Genomic DNA, 17,584 nt, shown 5'->3' with positions numbered 1-17,584 from the left:
TATACACAGGAAATAAAACTAAATACAGAACATCATACTTATATATACAAATACCTAGACACATATATACAAATACATGTAATTACAAACATGTATGCGTATATACACACATATATGCATACCATACATTCATAAATATAACAATAAACATGTAGAAATATTCCTATACAAATAGAAATCCACATATATAAATATCCATATCGTTATCCCTCTCTAGGTTCAAGTCCATAGATCTTTAAACAGAACTCGAAGCAGAGGGATTCCAGCGCCCCATCTTCAAATCCTTTCCCTCCGTCCTTGCTTCCTCCCGTGCAGAGCAGCTCTCCTGGACAGGGACAGCAGAGGGGACATGTGGGAAGCAAAGGGAGCCCCGAGTGAGGATGGGCACGTTTCCCTTGGCAGCCCCTGCCCTTCAGTCAGGGCAGGGCCAAGCCCAGCGCCTCCCCAGGAGGGTTGGAAAGAAGCAGCAGCCGAGCGGGCCGGGCTGTGGTGAGCGCAGCCGCGGCGGGGCTGTCCCGCAGCCGCCGGCAGCCCGGCACGGCCGGCACAGCTGCCGGGCCCTGCCGGCACAGCTGCCTTGCCCAGGACAGCCCCTGTGCCGGCCGGGGCAGCTGCGCTGAGCAGCCCCAGCACGGGCAGGGCCCGCTCCTGCCCCGCCGGGCACTGCCCACGGCCAAAGCCCGCGCCACCCTCAGCCCCAGCCGGCCTCAGCGGCCCTGCGGCCTCACCCGGCCTCTCGGCTGGCAGCAGCAGCTCCCTGCTCCCTGCTCCTGCTGCCGGCCTGCAGCTTCTCCCTGCTGCCTCCTGCCAGTCTCCGCCTGTCCTCAGGCTCTGCAGGGCAGCTGTGGCAAAAGGGGAGGCTCTGCAATTGCTCCCGAGGCCGGCACAGCTGCAGGCCCGGAGCCCTCTGTGCTCCCTGCTGGCCCCTCCATCCCCTCAGCCCCACCGTCCCCTCAGCAAAGCCCCGGCCCCTTCAGTTTCTGCAGCCCCTCACAGTCCGCTCACCCCACTCAATCCCTTCTGAGCCATCCCGGCCCCTCACACCCACCACCCCTCAGCCTGTGCCCCTTCCCTGTCCCCTCAGTGCCACCATGGCCCTCTGCTCCCCCACAGCCCTCAGTGTCCCCAGCACCCCAAGGTCACCGTCCCTGCAGCGTCAGCGCCTCCTCAGCCCCCTCAGGCCCCTCTGTCTCACCGTCCTTCAGCAGCTCCTCAGGGGACCCTGCCTGGGGCCACCGGCAGCTCCCACCGCTCCAGGGACACCCGGGGCTGGAACTGCTGCTCCGCCCGGCCCGGCCGCCAGCTCGGACCAGCACAGGGACAGGGGACACAGGGGCACAGGGGGAAAAGCAAGAAGGGAGAGAGGGAAAGAGGTTAAAAACTGGCCTATAGCTATACAGATACTAACCTATGTATCTAAACACCCATGTAGCTAAAAGTATATTAACTATGCACATTTATAAATATAACTATCTATATATAAATAAAACTATCCCCATAGATATGTCGTTCCGTATATCTATAACTATGCATACATGACTACAACTATACAAATTTAAAAATATGTATATATATAAAATATTGCCTCTATAGGTCTATAACAATAGAGGCATACAAACACAACTGTCTATCTATAAATATACTGTATATTTATATACATATATCTCTATATATGTCTATATATATATCTCTCTAAAATATCTATACTATATCTATAAATGTACTATATAAATAACAATCATATAGATAGATACATGTACTATATGATTGTAAACACATCACTACAAGACAGAGGGATTCTACCTGCCTGGTAGTCACAGGCTCTCCCTCTGTCTCTTCCTGCCATGCAGGGCACCCCTCCAGGAGAGGTTGATCACACGGGATCTGGGAAGAAAAGAGAACACCGAGTCAATATTGGCCCTTGTGCACCTTTCCCTTGGGCAGCAATTGTCCTTCTATCAGGGACTGTAAAGGATGGTCTGCAAGGCAGACTCTCACTCGGGAATTTGAAGCCTGCTCTTCAGAGAACAGGGATCCTTCCAAGTTTCCAAAACTGGGTAAAACATGGAAGTGTCTCAATAAAGTCTCAGCACTTGCAGTGCAAATGGCACCATGAGAGCTGGAAACACAGACAGTCCCAGCTCCCCCAAAGAAGCCCAGCCCTGTTCTTTCTCTGGGCTCACAGAGAGGCCTCAGTCCTGGCTGAAATGGCTGAAGCTGAAGGGTGCTGTCAGCTGAGTTACAACCCAAACTGGGACACGTGGGTTGGTGACACAGCTCCCACAAGGTCAGGTTTGGTCCCTGCTCTCCTGCCCCAGCAGAGGACTCAGTGTCAGAGCCTCTGGAGAAGCGTGGAGGGGGCAGGGTTCAGGGAGCTTGTGCCAGTGCAGGATTGGAACTAAAGGCACCAGGTAGCACCAGCCCTGCACACAAGAACTCAACTCTTCTGATCTCCCTTCCTGTGCCAGGCAGGCTCAGAGCAGCCGTCTCACACCTCTCTAAACCAGTGTGGGCTCTCTCCTTACCAGGCTCCTCGGGCTCTGGGGAACTGTTCCTGCAGCTCTCGGTGCCACATGGAGCTTCCTCTGCTGCAGCCCTGTTCACAGCATCCTCTCCTGAAGGCTCAGGGGCAACATTAAGATTCCCCTTGAAAGAAAAACAGAAAGAGAGGAACCCAAAGATCACTCCGGATTTTCTTGGAATCACATCAGGGATACAGTAACTGTTCTTCTCCACTCCCAAAGGCCATGGAACACAGGCCCACTGCCTCACTGCCCACATGGTTCACATGACAAGCCTTTTCAACTCAGGATTTGGGTGGCCAAGTGAAACTGAAAAATGTAAGCTCTTCCAAAATTACCTTGGAGACAAAATGTGAGTGCAGAAAACCAGAAGACACCAAGTGAGGAGACGTGCCCTCACTCTCTGAGCCTGGCTTATCCCACGGGCTGTAAGAAATCAGCCAGCACAAAGCCAGGGGCTCTCCTTGTTGCCAGCGTGGCTGTCAGCAAGGGCAGAGCTCGCTCCCAGCACTGCCCAGGGCTGTGCTGCAAACCCTCAGGCAAAGCACACATTTCTGCCTGGGAATCCCACCAGCCCCACCCAACTGCTCAGACAATCCTTCACAAGGTGGTGCTTTTTAGAGCCCTCTGCTGCTGCCCCAGATGTAGGACCCAGGCAAACATTTATGGACCATGGGTATTTCCAGGATCATATTTTCCAGGAAAAAAAAATCTGTAAATTTGGAGGGTAGAAAATAAAACCAACCTGAAAGGCATGACCAAGAATAATTAGATAACTAAATAAGAATTTAGTTATCTAATTATTATCTAAAAAATTAAATTCAACAAACCTTTGCTTCTATGCCATGTAACAACGTTCAAAAGCTCTCAGTCCAGCCTCTTTCATTCCCATCCAAGGGGGTTACCTGAGCAGAGGGAGACCTTTCAGGCAGGGAGCTCCTGATCTCCCAGATCATCTTCTCCACCTGAAGGCCGAGATCCAGTGGTGGTGACTCCTCTGCTGCAGGTGCACTCTGTGCTGAGCTGGAGGCCAGTGATGCTGGAGACCTTTCAGACAGGGATCTCCTGATCTCCCGGATCATTTTCTCCACTTCAAGGCCCAGATCCAGTGGTGGTGACTCCTCTTTCACAGGTGCACTCTGTGCTGAGCTGGAGGCCGGTGATGCTGCACAGCCAGCACTGCCAGCTGGAGCACTGGGGGCTGAAGTGCCCGGAGCAGCTGCGAGAATTCAAACACGCGAGTCAGGCTGCAGAATGTGGCTTTGGGACACAGAGCTCTACTGCTGCCTTGGATCAAACATTACAGGAAGCACCAGGGAAAAGCAGGCAGAGACTCTTGGGACTTTCTAGGTGCCCCTTCCTAGTAGGCTTGACAATTTCTGTCTCAGAAGGACAGAGCATTGTGGAAGAATACTTCAAACAGTCATTTCTCATGACCTTTTGGAAAAGCAAGGCTAGAACTCTTTTCCTACCTGGTGGCCTGCAGGCTGGGGGCTGCTGCTCCCCGTGGAGCTGCGGGAAGCTGCAGGGCTGGATCCTGAGCTCCTCCCCGTCGAGCGGGGGCAGCTGCTCCCCGTGGAGGCCGAGGAAGTGGCAGGGCGGGACCCGGAGCACCTCCCGCTGGGCGGGCAGCGGCCGCTCCCCGTAGAGCTCCTGGAAGCGGCTCGGCCCCTCCCGCCGGGCCGGCCCCGGCCGGTCCCTGTGCAGCAGGTGGAAGCCGCAGGGCGGGCGCCGGGCGAGCGGCGGCCACTCCCGGGGCAGCTGCTGGAAGCGGCCGGGCCGGGGGCAGCGCAGCTCCCGCCCGTCCGGGCCCCGCTCCCTGTGCAGTGGGAGGAAGGCGCTGGGCGGGCGCCCGGGCGGCAGCGGCGGCCGCGCCCTGGGGAGCTGCCGGGAGCCGCAGGGCCGGGGGCAGCGCCCCTCCCGCCCCGCCGCCCGCCGCTGCCTGTTGGCCGCGGTTCGGCGCCTGATGCGGAGCAGGAGGTCGGGGCGGTCGCGGCGAAACCAGGGGTTGCTGTAGTGCAGCCAGGCCCCGGCATCGCCCGCCGTAGCGGCGCCCAGCCAGCCCGGCACCTTGTGGAAGCCGTAGCGGTAGAGCTGGCGCACGAAGCTGCGGAACTGCGTGGCCCTGAAGGTGCCCGGGGCCGGCCCCTGGGCGCCGCCCGGGCTGAGCAGCTCCCGCTCGAAGAGGCAGCGGTCTACGAGCAGCCCCCGGGCGCGGCTGTCCCAGCGCAGGGAGCGGACGCGGGGGCTGTTCAGCAGGCGCCACAGCTTGGCGGGGAAGGTGCGGGCGCGGAGCCCGGCGGGCAGCGGCAGCTCCTCAATGGCTTCCATCGCCGACTGTGGCCGCAACGCCCGGGGCGCAACGGCCGCGGCTGCGCCGGCGGCGCGCGGCCTGCGGGGGGCGCTGCGCTCGGCCCCGCGCGCGCCCAGCGCGGCCCCGGCGCGGGCCGGACCCGGCGGGGACGAGCGCCGCGGAGCCGGGGCTGCGGGCTCCGTGCGGGGCCGGGGGCTCCCGGGGCTGGCCCCGCACCGCACGGCACAGCACGGCACGGGAAGGCCCTGGGGAGGGCGGGCTCTGCGAGCTGTGGCGGACTCTGCCCCCACGCTGCAGCCTGGGCCTGGGTCACTGTGGGTGACAGAGGAAAAGGACATTCCTCTGTTGTGGCTGGGGAAAGGATGGAAAGGGGAGATTCGAAAGCATTCTTTTGGCCACCTTCTCAGCGGACTAGCTGGTTTTTTCTCACCATCTCTGCCTGTCGTTGCAGAGAGGGCACATTTCTCATGATTGCAGCAGGAAGGGGCAGCAATTTTGTCACTCTTGTCATCAGAACGATAGTGCTGCCCCACGGATGGATGTGTTTTGTGCAATGGATTAAAGGCCTACAGCTGTAGGGAACTCACGCTGGTGTCTTCCCAAGTGGCATTGCCTTTTTCTTTCCTCAGGAATTGCTTCTTTTTTCCCCCTGCATCTGGTGGGAGTTCCAATGCAAATGCCTCCTGCAGCCAACTCTTGTCAATGCAGACTGACAAAGGAGATCTTGCAGTGGACAGAGACTGCCTAGAGCTGGTGTGGAAAGGTTTGTCCTTTAGTGTTGGAGTCTTGTTGGGGAGCTGATTGTGCTTTGGGGGTGTGGACACAAATGATGTGTCCTGACACACCACAGAGACTTTGGGGTTGTCATGTTGGGCCAGAAATTTCTGTCTGGGAATTTTTCAAATGCTTCAATTTTTTTTCCCCTGCAGTAGTATTGTCATAATCTATTGCTTCCAGAGAATCTTTTCCTACCTTTTGGGAACTTCTCTCTGCTGGGCTCCCAGATCAGGCCATTTCCCAGGGATCCTTCCCAAATTGAGGACTAGCCCATGGCCTCTGCTCTCCAGCTAGAAAAGAAGGGAGCACAGAGCTTAGTGCTGTGGGAGAGGAGCTTCTCTTTCCTGCCTGCTTTCCCTTTGGCACAGGCTGGTGTGTGCTCATTTGATAAAGGGAGGTTTAAACTCTGGAGGAGCTGTGTTTCAAACTGCTCCCTCCTCGAGCTCTTCAGTGGGTATCCTTGGACAAAAGGTCTCTCTGTGGGAGCTCCCAGTGGGCAGGTGAAGTAAGGAAGTTGATATTTCAGGGTTGTGACTGCTGTATGCAGTTGGTTTCTGGCGCTGGCAGTGACTACTTTGCTGGCCTGGCTGCAGAAGAGGGAATTGGAAAGTGGGAATTGCATTTGCAGAGATGGCAGTCAGGGGTGTTTTCCTAGAAATGGGCTGGCTGTATTTTGTACAGTTTTCACAGACCTCGTTCACAACACCCACTGGCCTGGTAGTTTTCTTGCTACTTCATCTATTGGTCAGAAGGTCATTTGTGTGTATGTGCTAAGATTCAGGTGGTTTACATTTTTTCTTTTATGGGTTCTCATGGAACAGATCTAATATTTAGGCAGGTGCACTTATTTGTTTCCCCAAAAATAGGTTTTTGTGTTAACAAACTTCTCATTCTCAAAATAGTTTTCAATTTGGAACTTGCAAGCTATTGCTAGCTGATTTGCTAAAGTAGCAGGGCCTAATCTATGTTTCATAAGACCTTTCCTTTATAACGTCTTTTACCTTTCTGCAACATCTCTGCTGTTTCAATATTTTAAAAAAGGCTTAAATGTTCTAATCTTAAAACAATTTGCATTCTTTTGTGTCTATTACCGGTTATCTATTTGGAATGGGATAAGAAACATAAAAGACTAATTATAATCCACCAATGTGGTGGTGGGTTTTTGGTAAGTTTTTGCTAAGTTGTCCTCTCAATGGTTTGTTCTGGTTATCCCTGCAGTGTTTGGTTTGTTTTGGTTTTACCCCAGGTTTTCCCCTCCCCTGTCCCTTTGTGCCCTTCTCCTGACCCTGCCCTGTCTCAGCCTGGAGCCATTCACGTACCTGCCCCAGCCCTCTGCCCCCGGGTTAAAAGTTAAGCGTGGGACCCAGTTCTCTCTCTCTCTCTTGCACCATCCTTTGGAGAGTGAAGATCTCTCAGAGAGCCTTCTCTGACTCTTGCTTTGAGCCTAGATGCCGACGATACACAGGAGCTGCAGAGAGCAGCTTTGCTCTGCACTGCCACTCGCACTGCCAGCAGTTCGGGGCAGCCACTCTTGGCACGGGGCTGGGGTGGGAGCTGCCTGGGATTCTCTGGCCTCGGTGTCACACCAAACTTATGAAATCCAATCCTGGCATTGACACAAGGTTTCGCTACATAGGAAAGTAAAAGAGAATGTCCAGGGTCTCTTAAGGAAATAGAAATAATTGACCATTGTTCCAAAGTCCATATAGCTGAGACTCAGCAATTGTGCCATTTAGGTCAGGTGAAATGCATCAGCTGGAAGCGATGACCTTGACTTCACTGAATGTCCTTTTTGGGAGCCTGGAACAGGGCATAGCTGAAGAAGATGAGTAGGAACACAATACCATGATAATGACATGAGGCCTGTGTTGGCAGGTTGCCTCTGCAAGTCTCCAGACACAGCCATGCTCTGGCATCCCACTTTAGCTCCTGTTCTGGTTACGAAGGCTGCGTGGTGATTAAGTCATTTCCCTTCTCACTGGGCCTCATTTTCTCAGAGGCAATTGATGTCTGATCAAATGAACAGGTGACTGCTTTGAACCTGCTGATGATAAAAACACACGCACTCTCTTCTCTTTCAGCTAGGGAATGAGTCAGGCCTTGCACATTCAACTGAGGATCTTTACTAAAAAATTTGAAAAAAAAAGAATTGTATAAATACAGCATGGTTCAGACATCCTTTATGAGCTAATTCCCCCTTCTTTTTGTTTCAAAAACAGCATGCATGTTTCTTGCTATGAACGTGAAGGGAACATCAAAAGAAAACAATAGAGTGAAAGCAGAAGTTTACCGCAACAAGGAATAATACAGATCCAACAATCAGGAATATTTCAGATCATAGATATAAGTATGAACAGATGTGAAATGGGGTAATTAGTAATCTCTAAGATAGTGCACCATTGTCAGGATGCAAAATCCCTCTGGGCCCCATCCACACAGACCCAGGGGTGCTCAAAGATGTGAGGGCTGAATTACAACCTTCAGAGAAACTAAAAGACATAAAGGCACACAGACATGAGGTAGAAATGCAAGTTTAGTTTTAAATAAGTAGAGAATTTTTGAAGTGCCTTAAGCAAATAAGAGGCTGAATTAGTTCGTAAGAAAAGGACCTAAAACCTAGTTGAAAGTTCAGTAGTTTTACCTATTCCGAAGTTGACTAAACTCTAGAGATAATACAAGCAAAATAGCCTTGCTAGCATTCCTAGATAGAACAAGATAGAGTTATATATGTGGAATTAGTGTAAGAAATTACAATTACTTTTGTACATCAGTCTTAGTTTAGGATAGGTCCAGCAAGGCAATAGTAGACTCGTGTTTCTATCCGCTTGGTTCAAAATAGAATAAAATGCACTGCTTTAAGAATGCTAGCACGCTCATGGAAAACAGATTACAGGTGCAGTCACTGCTGCTGCTAAGATGCTGCCACTTGTGCTTGGGACATGGGGACTTTGTGCTAGAAGGCTTTCTGCATACTGGCACAAACTGTAACACCTTTGCCTTCATGAGACTGGTTTAGCCGTGCAATAAAAGACTTTACTTTTACAACTACCCAGCTTTTGGTCTTCAATGAAGAAGCGCCAAAATCTCAGTGTCATCCCATCACCCCAGAGTTGGCAAACAGCTGACAAACTTTGATTCAGTGAGTCTCAGATTGTCGTCCCTGAGATTCGGTGATAAAGTGTCTTTTGCCCTCTGAAACACCTCGTGCCAGAAGCAGAAGTCAGGAGTTGCCAGTTCAGGTTTTCCAAGGTTGTTTATTCTTTTTTATCTCATAGTTCTTTCTGCGCTCCGCCAAGGTTCTTGCTGCAGCAGAGAACACGAGGGGACTCCCCCCAGGTCGGGAGGTCTCAGCCCTTTTGTACCATTCCTCCAGCCCAACCCTTGTCCACACCGTATTCTTTATTTAAAATTAATTTTCAATACCTATCACTTATGCTAAGCATGTCACCTCTACTCTAAACCAATCCCTTGTGACCCAGCACTGCAGAAGATGGAGGGCAAGAACAAGAAGGAAGAAGAACAGGTCCATGGCTGGATTACTCCATCTGGGCTCTTCAGCCTCCATTCTAAGAAACCCCAAATTCTACTTTTTCACCCTGTCATAAACTAACTACTACTAATTTCACACTCTTGAGGCTTGTAATTCGTCCTGGAGTCTGTGCCAAGGTTTCCAGCCCTCCTGTACAGACTCCAAACCCCTCTGTACAGGTTCCAAACCTCCTGCTCAGGTCCCAGATCCTTCAGGGTGATCAGAGAGATGCCCTGGACTCCGACAAGTAAGGACTTGGATAATTATTTCCAGATAATAATTCCCAAGCTCATTTTAAAAATAGGTCCAGCTGTAAGGTTTGGAAATTCCAATTGCCAGGTCAAAGGGATTCAAATGTAGTTTTGATGCAGAAAACATCTGGGTTTGTTGGCAAATCCCCATCCCAGTAAAGCTAAGGCCTGGCTACCACCCAAGCTTTACCTGGCAGAGAATTCCCTAAGCATGTTTTAAAACAAGGCTCTTAAGAATAGCAGTTATGAATAAAGGTCTTGGGGTTAAAGACTGATCACCCAGTAGCTGTTCCCTCCAAAATTTCTCAGGAAAGAGATGCTTTAAACACAGCAAACTGTTGGGAGTGCTTCTGTAATAATCACTGGGAATGCATCTGATTAGCAAGAGTAAAGGTCACAATACCATCAGTGCAGAGGAGGCTTTGGACGAAGCTCAGATATTGTTTCTTGGAACTCTGAAAAATACTTCAAAGTCATGAGACAGCACTGGGTCAAACCACAGAGCCAGTGGAGGGCCCAGTCAGAGCCAGTCTGGCCTAAGAGATGCATAAGCAACGAGAGAACAAAAGAAGAAAGATCCTGAAACAACGCGTGTCTTGTAGATAATGACACAAAGAAATGGTAGAGCATATGAAAACCCAGCTACAAGTACAAGAATATTAACTTATGAATAACGCCTATGATGAAATCAGTCAATTCACACTATGCAATTAAAGTTGTCCCAGCAAACCTCGCGTTTGAGATAGAAATGGATCAGGACACAGACTCTTATCCAATCATATGCAAAGGTCCTGGGTTATTCTTCCTAATAACTCAGCCATCCTCACTCTAACTACTCACTGGCTTTTACTGCAGTAAACTCCCACTGTAGGTGTCTTTGCAGACTCTGACTGCTGGGTATTTCCTGCTAGAATATGACTACAAGTGTTTCCTTGCAGCCTCTGGCAGTAGGCTTTCACCTAGCTCACCTGTGACTGCAAGCTCCAACTGCAAGGTCCAGCTGCAGCCCCAGACTGAGCACACAGCAGATTCCTCACAGCAGCAAGTCTCTCCCTCTCTCTCTTTGACTGATTTGGTCAGTCCTCTAGTCTTTCCAAATCATTCCTTCAGTACTTGGACAGTTCTGTCTTCCTCAGGCTCTTCTCCTCACCAGCAAACCCATTCTTTCCTCTCTCTCAAAACACAGCTGTGACTTCTCAGGGGTGAGGTCTTCTGTAATTCTTTCTCCTAAAAATAGATCAGTCATAACAATCTGAAAAATTTGAGATAACTTTTTCCAACACTTATGTGTCCATGACAGTAAAAGGAAACAAAAGAAAACAATGAACAGTTTACCAGTAAAATCTATAAGAATTCAGATTAAATAACACTCAAATCTGGTGTAAATGAACTTTGACAGAAAGAAATAATAAAACTTAATCTCAACAGAATACCATAGTGATAAAACCTAAGTTAAGAGTACTCAGACTCGAACAAAGAGCAGAGTAGCAAAAGCTGTTAATACCTTGAATCACTTAACACTGCCAGAACAATCCCAGAATACAGTAATTTGAGATAATTTCCTATCACTGCAGGTATCTGGTGATGCTCAGACACCTAAACCTATGGTAAATCTAAAAGATTCTGTCACTAATAAGTGGGCAGGTCCGTGGGACCTCATGACTGGGGACATGGGTATGTTGTGTTTGTACGGACACAGGAACATGATGGATCCCTGCCAGGTGTGTCTGCCGTGCCCCACATCCTGCTGGGGACCAGAGGCAACGCCCTTCCGCCGATGCTCAAGCAGACATCGAGGAGCAAGGATTGAAACTGCATAGAGATCTGGGACTTTTTAGGCTGACAAGTTTATTTAAAGATTTTTATCTCTTTAAGGACACAAAGATTTGATAGATTCATATCTGAGGAGTTGAGGATTTATCTGTGGATGTGAGTTAAGGAACCCAAAATTAAACAGATTGTTTTCCCTGTTGATTAGTTTTCCCACTGCTCTAAGGCTTAAAGGTTTCTTGTTTTTAGAGTTAAGATGCAAGTTTCTAACTCTCAAGTAATAAGCCTGGAGGTTACCAAGTTGAAAACCTGTATTGTTGGTAATCCCGTTTGACAGCTCCTCCACAGGAATGTTCCATCTTCAGCGCTGTGTGGGATGCATCACTGGCTGGGAGAGGCTGGGCTTGTCAAGTTAGGTAGAATCATCTGTGTCATCATGCTGCCTTGTCATCCTGTCTGCAAGGCACCTGCAGAGGGATGACAAAGAAAACGACATTTTTTAAAGCAGAAAGGGGGAACTGTGACAGCTATAGCTGGTCTCCAGCTGCACAGAAAATTTGGCTTAACAGACAGCAACTCCATCAGCCTAGCTTGTTAGAAGACAGAAGTGAACAAATTGCCAGGCCTGTCACTGATAGGTCAGATTCTAACTCCAAAAGGGGACCCCAACCAATCCCTTTGAATGCTCCCATATCATTGGCCTGTGAGCTGGGCAGAGTTAAGACCCTTAACCAATTCTATCTGTAAGGGAAATCTGAAGCCCCTATAGAAGGGGGTGCCCAACAATAAAATTCAGCTGTTGCTGCATGATCTGGGTGTGTTCTTGTCACTTACCTGTCTCCCAAACTGGGACAGCTGTGGCCCTTGTACCCCACTCTGGAGGGACAACAACTGCAGCTCCTTCCTGAGGCTGTGAGGAGAAGCACAAAGGCACTGGCTTCAAGAAACAAAAAAATTTGGGAAGTGGAAAGGAACCTGGCACTGTGGGAAAGTCCCAGTGCGAGTGGATGCAGCTGGAGCAAAACATTCCTTTCTGCTTCTCCTTGCATCAGGGACACAAGCCACAGGGGTGGGAAACTCACCCAGGGCTGGCACCAGCACCCAGGTTCTCCAAATGCCAGCATTGCCCAGGGAAAGGCAGTGACAGGAGGAGGCATCACCCAGCCACAGGCACTCCATGCTGACTGGTGCCACCACTCTGCTCCTCACAGAAAACCTCAGCAAGGTGTCAGGAGTGGGGATGGGACACAAGGTCATGGACACATGATGCAGATGGCCAAGGGAGAGCAACATGGAAATGTAGATGTTGAAATCAAGAAAAAATATTTTCTTCTTTCTCCTGACAACATGCACTGGTGGGGACATTGCCTGCTGATGCAGGGTGACATCCATGAGAGGCAGATTGTGATATCTCATCCCTCCCAGCTTCTATTCAACCGTGGGCAGAGCTGAGGCCTGTCTGGCTCTGAGCATGACTGCGAGGTGTGGAGGATGGAGCCAGGTTTCTCTGGTGCAGAGTGGTGGCTGTTCTTGGCAGGTGCCAGTGCCAGTCCCAGAGCAACCAGCAGGGTTTGCCCAGCCCTGCCTGCTTGGGGCAGCCAGGCACTGCAGGTGCTTGCAGTGCTGAGGGTGAGCTGTGCAAGAAAACATCCCCCTGGGGTGGCCACGGCGCTCAGGGGGCTTGGGGGGCGTCCTTCTTCAGCAGCCTGGCCATTCCTTCCTCCCCTCTCCTGCAGGCTGTGACACCAGCAATGGAGAGCAGCCCCTGATGCTCAGCTCTCCCCATGTGCTGCCGAGGCCAAGAATGGCCACAGAGATGGGTGGCAACTGTGCCATCTGCCAGGACACCTGGGACGACATGGCTTCTGCTCTGCCCTGTGGCCACTGTTTCTGCTGGGACTGCACCCTGCAGTGGGCACAGATAAATCCTGTGTGCCCACTCTGCACAAGAGCAATAGAGACTGTCAGGTGTTCTGACGAGGCAGGCGAGTCTCTGGAGATTGTCATCCCAGGCCCTGAGGAGCTGCCAGCAGCCATGAGCATGCAGGGAGAGCTCCTGGTGGCCAGAGCGAGGACAGTCCCCGTGCCCCTGGGCCAGCCCATCACTCTTCTCCTCAAGAGCCACCAGCCCGAGCTGTCGGCGGTGTTCTGCCTGAGCTCTGGGCACAGCTTTTCCCTTGGCAATGGGAACTTCTGGAGCCTGTGTGGGCTTGGCTGCACCAAAGGATGGAGGCCATGTATGGGGAGCAGTGGTGGCTGGCAGAGAGCTGCATCCTGTGCGTGCTCTGCGTGTGTGGGCCAGACCTGGAGATCGTGATCCAGAGTTTGCAGGCAGTCCTGGAGGAACACACAGTGCCACTGGCCCAGGACACCATCGACAGCATTGTGAGACACTGCAGCTCAGAGGCCCAGAGGCTGCTGCGCTCTCACGCTGCTGCAGATGAGGACTGTGGGAAACACTAAAAGGAAAAAGGATTTTAGGAGCTGAAAAAGCAGACCTCAGATAGAAGAAGCTGAGAATTTGGACTTTTCTGCAACTGAAGAATTTGAAACTAGAGAAGATACAGTATTGTAACAAGGACATGGGAAACAAAGGTTGAGTTTTTAGATTGGGCTTGAATAAATCTTAACACTGCAGAAATGTATGCCTGACAAGAGAGGAAAAGGTCTTAAGCTTAATAAGTGTATTGTGTATTGTTAATAGAGAAGCATACAAGCGAGCACTGTTTGAAGCAGGTGTACATGTGCTATAATTGATTGGCTAAAGCAACTGTCTGTAAGCTTTAGCAGTATACTACTGGCTGAAAAATTTATAAGATGCTTTGTAACAAAAAAAAAAAATAGGGTCTGTCACGGGCAGGCTGTGTGCTGTTGCATTTTCCCAGTTGTCTCAACCCCTGTCATGAGACTGATGCTTCATTAAAGATTGAGAACAGCTACCTCAGCAGTCCCATCCTGTTCCTGCCTGAGCCGACACAGAGGAGGAGAGCCAAGAAGCCAGCAGCAGCTCCAGCTCCTCCACATCCAGCTCCAGCTCCTCCAGCCCCAAGAACCTGAGCTCCAGCTGCTCCAGCTCTCAGATGGGGACTGCAGCCAGCAGCAGCCCTGCAGTGTCCATGGAGGAGGACGAAGGTGCCACAGGAGAGGCTGCTCAGCCCAGAGGTCACAGCCACCCCCCAAGTGTCCCCATGTCTGCAGGGCAGGACCAGCCCCAGGAGGAGCCAAAGCAGCAGGCGGTGATGTTGGCAGGTTCATCTGCCCAGAGCAGCAGGCCCAGATCCCCTGATCCTCAGTGTCCCCCAAAGAGAAGGGCCCCTGAGCCCCAGGACTCTCCCCCCACCTGCAAAAGGTCCCCCAGCTGGCAAAACTAAAGGCCTCTTGTAACCCTTTATTTAAGAAAAATGAAATCAATTCTTACTTTCCTTACACAGTCTCTGGGCACTGCCTCCTCAGCCTTCTGGCTGCTGAGCAGGGACAAGGAGGCAAGGAGGTCCCAGGCCTGCAAGGGTCACTTGTCCCCTCCTGGCCTCAGGTCCAGCAGCCACGGCCAAAGTGCTGCAGGAGTTGGCCCTGTCAGGGCCTTTCAGCTGCTGCCCATCCCTGTGCCCTGTGCAGCCCAGGCTGTCCTACGGTGTCCATGCCCTGTGCCTCTGTCCCTGCAGGCTGTCCTCATCCCCCGGCTGCCCCACCTGGCTGGCCCCTTCCTTTGCTGACAGCTCTGCATCCTGCCTGCCTCTGCCAGGGCACACAGAGCCTTGGGCTGCTCCAGACTCCTTCTGGGGGATGTGCTGCACCACAGCCCTGCCCTGGGAGGGAAATTCCTTTCTCCTGGTGTCCAGTCTGGGCCTCCCCAGCTGCACTTGGCATTAATCTTTTCTTTCTCTGCCTGTTTTCTACTATGTCAAAAGGACCCACCATCTCTGAAACCACCCTTCAATCCCTGCCAGGGCTCTCCTCTGCTCTCCTCAGTCTCCCCTCCACTCTGCACAGAGCTCCTTTGTCCATTTACAGTGGTCAAGTGCTTGAGGCCAAGAGTGCCCGGACAAGAGGGACAGTTCTTTTCCATGGAATGAAACCACAGAACCCCAGTATTGAAAGATGAAAGGTGCTCACCAGCGGCCAAGGTCAGCCAGACTTGTTTGTCTTGGCAGCTTTTGTCTGAGAGCAGTCCTTGGGTAGATGGAATTTTGCAGGCTAAATTCCAGTTTTGGCCATGGGCACCTGGAGGAGAAGGATGGTTTTTTTCTACAGGAAGAAAAGCACAGCCCCAGTGTTTCAAAGCAGCTGAGAGCAGGATCTCAGGAAGCCAAGGGAAGCGAGACTTGTCAGTCCTGGCAGATTTTATCTGGGAGCTATACTTGGATCTATGGATTTTTGGAGGTAGATTCCCAATTTTGGCCATGGACTCCTGGCCTTGAAAGATTATTTTTCCCATGGGAAGAAAAGCAAAGCCCCCCAGTGTTTCAAAGACAGATGCAAGGTGGCCCCAAGAGGCCAAGGCCAGCCAGAGCTGTCTGTCCTGGCAAGTTTCATATGGGAACAATCCTTGGATATACAGAAACTTGGAGCTGCAATCCCAGTTTGGGCCATTTGTGCCTGGAGGAGAAGAACAGTTCCATACCATAGGAAGGAAAGCACAGAGCCCCAGTGCTCCAGGGTCAGAGGAGAAGCAGCTCTTGCCATGCCAAGGTCAGCCAGACCCCAGTAATGGTTTTAAATTCAAAACTGGACAGAAACCCCAAATTATGTAGAGGTTTAAATATTTTCTTACTGTGAAAATAAGATTAGGAGAAAAGGCAAAACAGGCTCAATGTAAAGATAAAAAAAAATATTAACACACACTAAAAGAAAGAGGAAAAAAATTAAATGAAACCTTTCAAAGCACTCTCACCACCTCCACCAATGGTTTACTTTCTCACATAGAACGTAAAGAGACAAAACTTGTAGTTTTCAGTCAGTTTCACCATTCAAATATAATCTTTCATCAGTTTTTTTAGGAAAGGAGTCTCTCTTAGAACCTTCTATGGAATTTCTCCACTAACAACATAAAAGTTGTCTTGTGGGTCTCATCTCTCACAAAGACAGCCGCCCAAGAACCTGCCTTTGTGAGCTCCTTCCCAATAGCAGCTTTCCCAACACTGCATATGGGCCACATCTGCTTATTAGGGGTACTGTTTAAGGATGCCTTTTCTAGTATAAACCAAAGATTCTCTTCTATTTCCAAAATCATCTTCATCTCAAAAACCTAAAAAAAAATCTTCTTTTCCTTAGGAGCAAAGAGCTTCCTATCACTTTTAACTAGAGCTTTATATTGCCCCCAACAGCATTCCTATGTCTCAAGAAAAAATGTCCATTATCCATAGTTTACTAGAGACATCCAGCCAAATTAGCCCACTCCTCCTTTGTTCCAAACAGTCTTTTCACCCACTCTTCACTGACTTGAAGTTTCATGCTATGTCCCTTTATAGTCCAATCCCTTTGTCTGTTCTCACCTCAGGAAGGGCTGGTGCTCTGGGAGTTCCATTTGCCGGCAGGAAAGAGTTGAAGCTTGCCCAGGCCTGCGGTGCTCGTGTGGTTCTCGCCGGGCGGCAGCTGCAAAGATCTCAAAGCCCTGCCGGTAGAGGAGGCGGGTGGATGCTTTCTTACCCACCCCTCGATCTGATCCAGCCTGCGGCCAGCCCTGCGGAGCCAGAGCCCCCCGTGTCCCCCGCCGGCAGCCGGGAGAGAAGAGGAGCTGGGCTCGGCTGCCCGGGCCGCTCCCTGCGGCAGCCGGGAGAGAAGAGGAGCTGGGCTCGGCTGCCCGGGCCGCTCCCTGCGGCAGCCGGGAGAGAAGAGGAGCTGGGCTCGGCTGCCCGGGCCGCTCCCTGCGGCAGCCGGGAGAGAAGAGGAGCTGGGCTCGGCTGCCCGGGCCGCTCCCTGCGGCAGCCGGGAGAGAAGAGGAGCTGGGCTCGGCTGCCCGGGCCGCTCCCTGCGGCAGCGGCTCACAGAGACCCGGCTGGGCCGGGCCCGGCCGCCCAAGGCGGAGCGGGCCTAAGCCGGGCCCTGCCATGGCCCACGACGTTACCTGGCGGCTCACCGGGAGAAAAGAGAGGGAGAGCTCCAACAAAGCCTCCGTTTTATATGGGTATTACCAAAAGTCGCATTCTGTTTTCTCAGTGGTCAAACCACATGGCAATAGTCAAGAACTGGCGTTTGATAAGTCCTTGGCTTTTCTAAAGAACTCCAAGGTCCTGACAGGGCAATAGTCCGTATTGTTCTTTAACTAAGAAACCAAACTGTGGGTTATAAATACTCAGCCAGTTCCCAATTAATAAAATAATTTTTATTAATTAAAGAATTAACAAACAGAAATTTCGGACAAGCCAGCAATCAGAAGTTCAGTGTCGAGTCCCGGGATCGGCACTGGGTGAACTTTAACTAC

The 17,584-nt window shown here is 51.2% G+C and overlaps 2 protein-coding genes across 4 annotated transcripts; both read right to left on the bottom strand.

The window, feature by feature from the left end:
* Positions 1-331: 331 nt before the first annotated feature.
* Positions 332-4,853, bottom strand: LOC134562267 (uncharacterized). Its single transcript, XM_063419656.1, has 5 exons — positions 3,995-4,853; positions 3,428-3,741; positions 2,526-2,646; positions 1,196-1,884; positions 332-842 (listed from the first exon to the last, which is right to left on the bottom strand). Exons 1-4 carry the CDS (start codon positions 4,851-4,853, stop codon positions 1,874-1,876), a joined length of 1,305 nt encoding a protein of 434 aa, XP_063275726.1. The 3' UTR covers positions 332-842; positions 1,196-1,873.
* A 901-nt stretch (positions 4,854-5,754) lies between these two features.
* On the bottom strand, positions 5,755-17,323 carry LOC134562394 (decreased expression in renal and prostate cancer protein-like). Of its 3 annotated transcripts, XR_010083158.1 has the most exons (4): positions 16,656-17,323; positions 11,998-12,073; positions 11,473-11,630; positions 5,755-10,620 (listed from the first exon to the last, which is right to left on the bottom strand). XR_010083158.1 is itself a non-coding variant. In XM_063419770.1 (3 exons), the coding sequence occupies exons 1-3, from the start codon at positions 17,210-17,212 to the stop codon at positions 11,598-11,600; spliced, it is 666 nt and encodes a 221-aa protein (XP_063275840.1). In that variant the 5' UTR covers positions 17,213-17,323; the 3' UTR covers positions 10,926-11,597. The 3 variants fall into 3 exon arrangements, 2 of the variants coding, with proteins under 2 accessions (XP_063275840.1, XP_063275841.1); XM_063419770.1 differs by lacking the exon at positions 5,755-10,620 and having other exon boundaries at positions 10,926-11,630; XM_063419771.1 differs by lacking the exons at positions 5,755-10,620; positions 11,998-12,073 and having other exon boundaries at positions 10,926-11,630.
* Positions 17,324-17,584: the final 261 nt, after the last annotated feature.

Source organism: Prinia subflava, chromosome 27, assembly GCF_021018805.1.
Source record: "Prinia subflava isolate CZ2003 ecotype Zambia chromosome 27, Cam_Psub_1.2, whole genome shotgun sequence".
NCBI lineage: Eukaryota > Metazoa > Chordata > Aves > Passeriformes > Cisticolidae > Prinia > Prinia subflava.
This window is presented reverse-complemented; position numbering and strand designations above follow the sequence as displayed.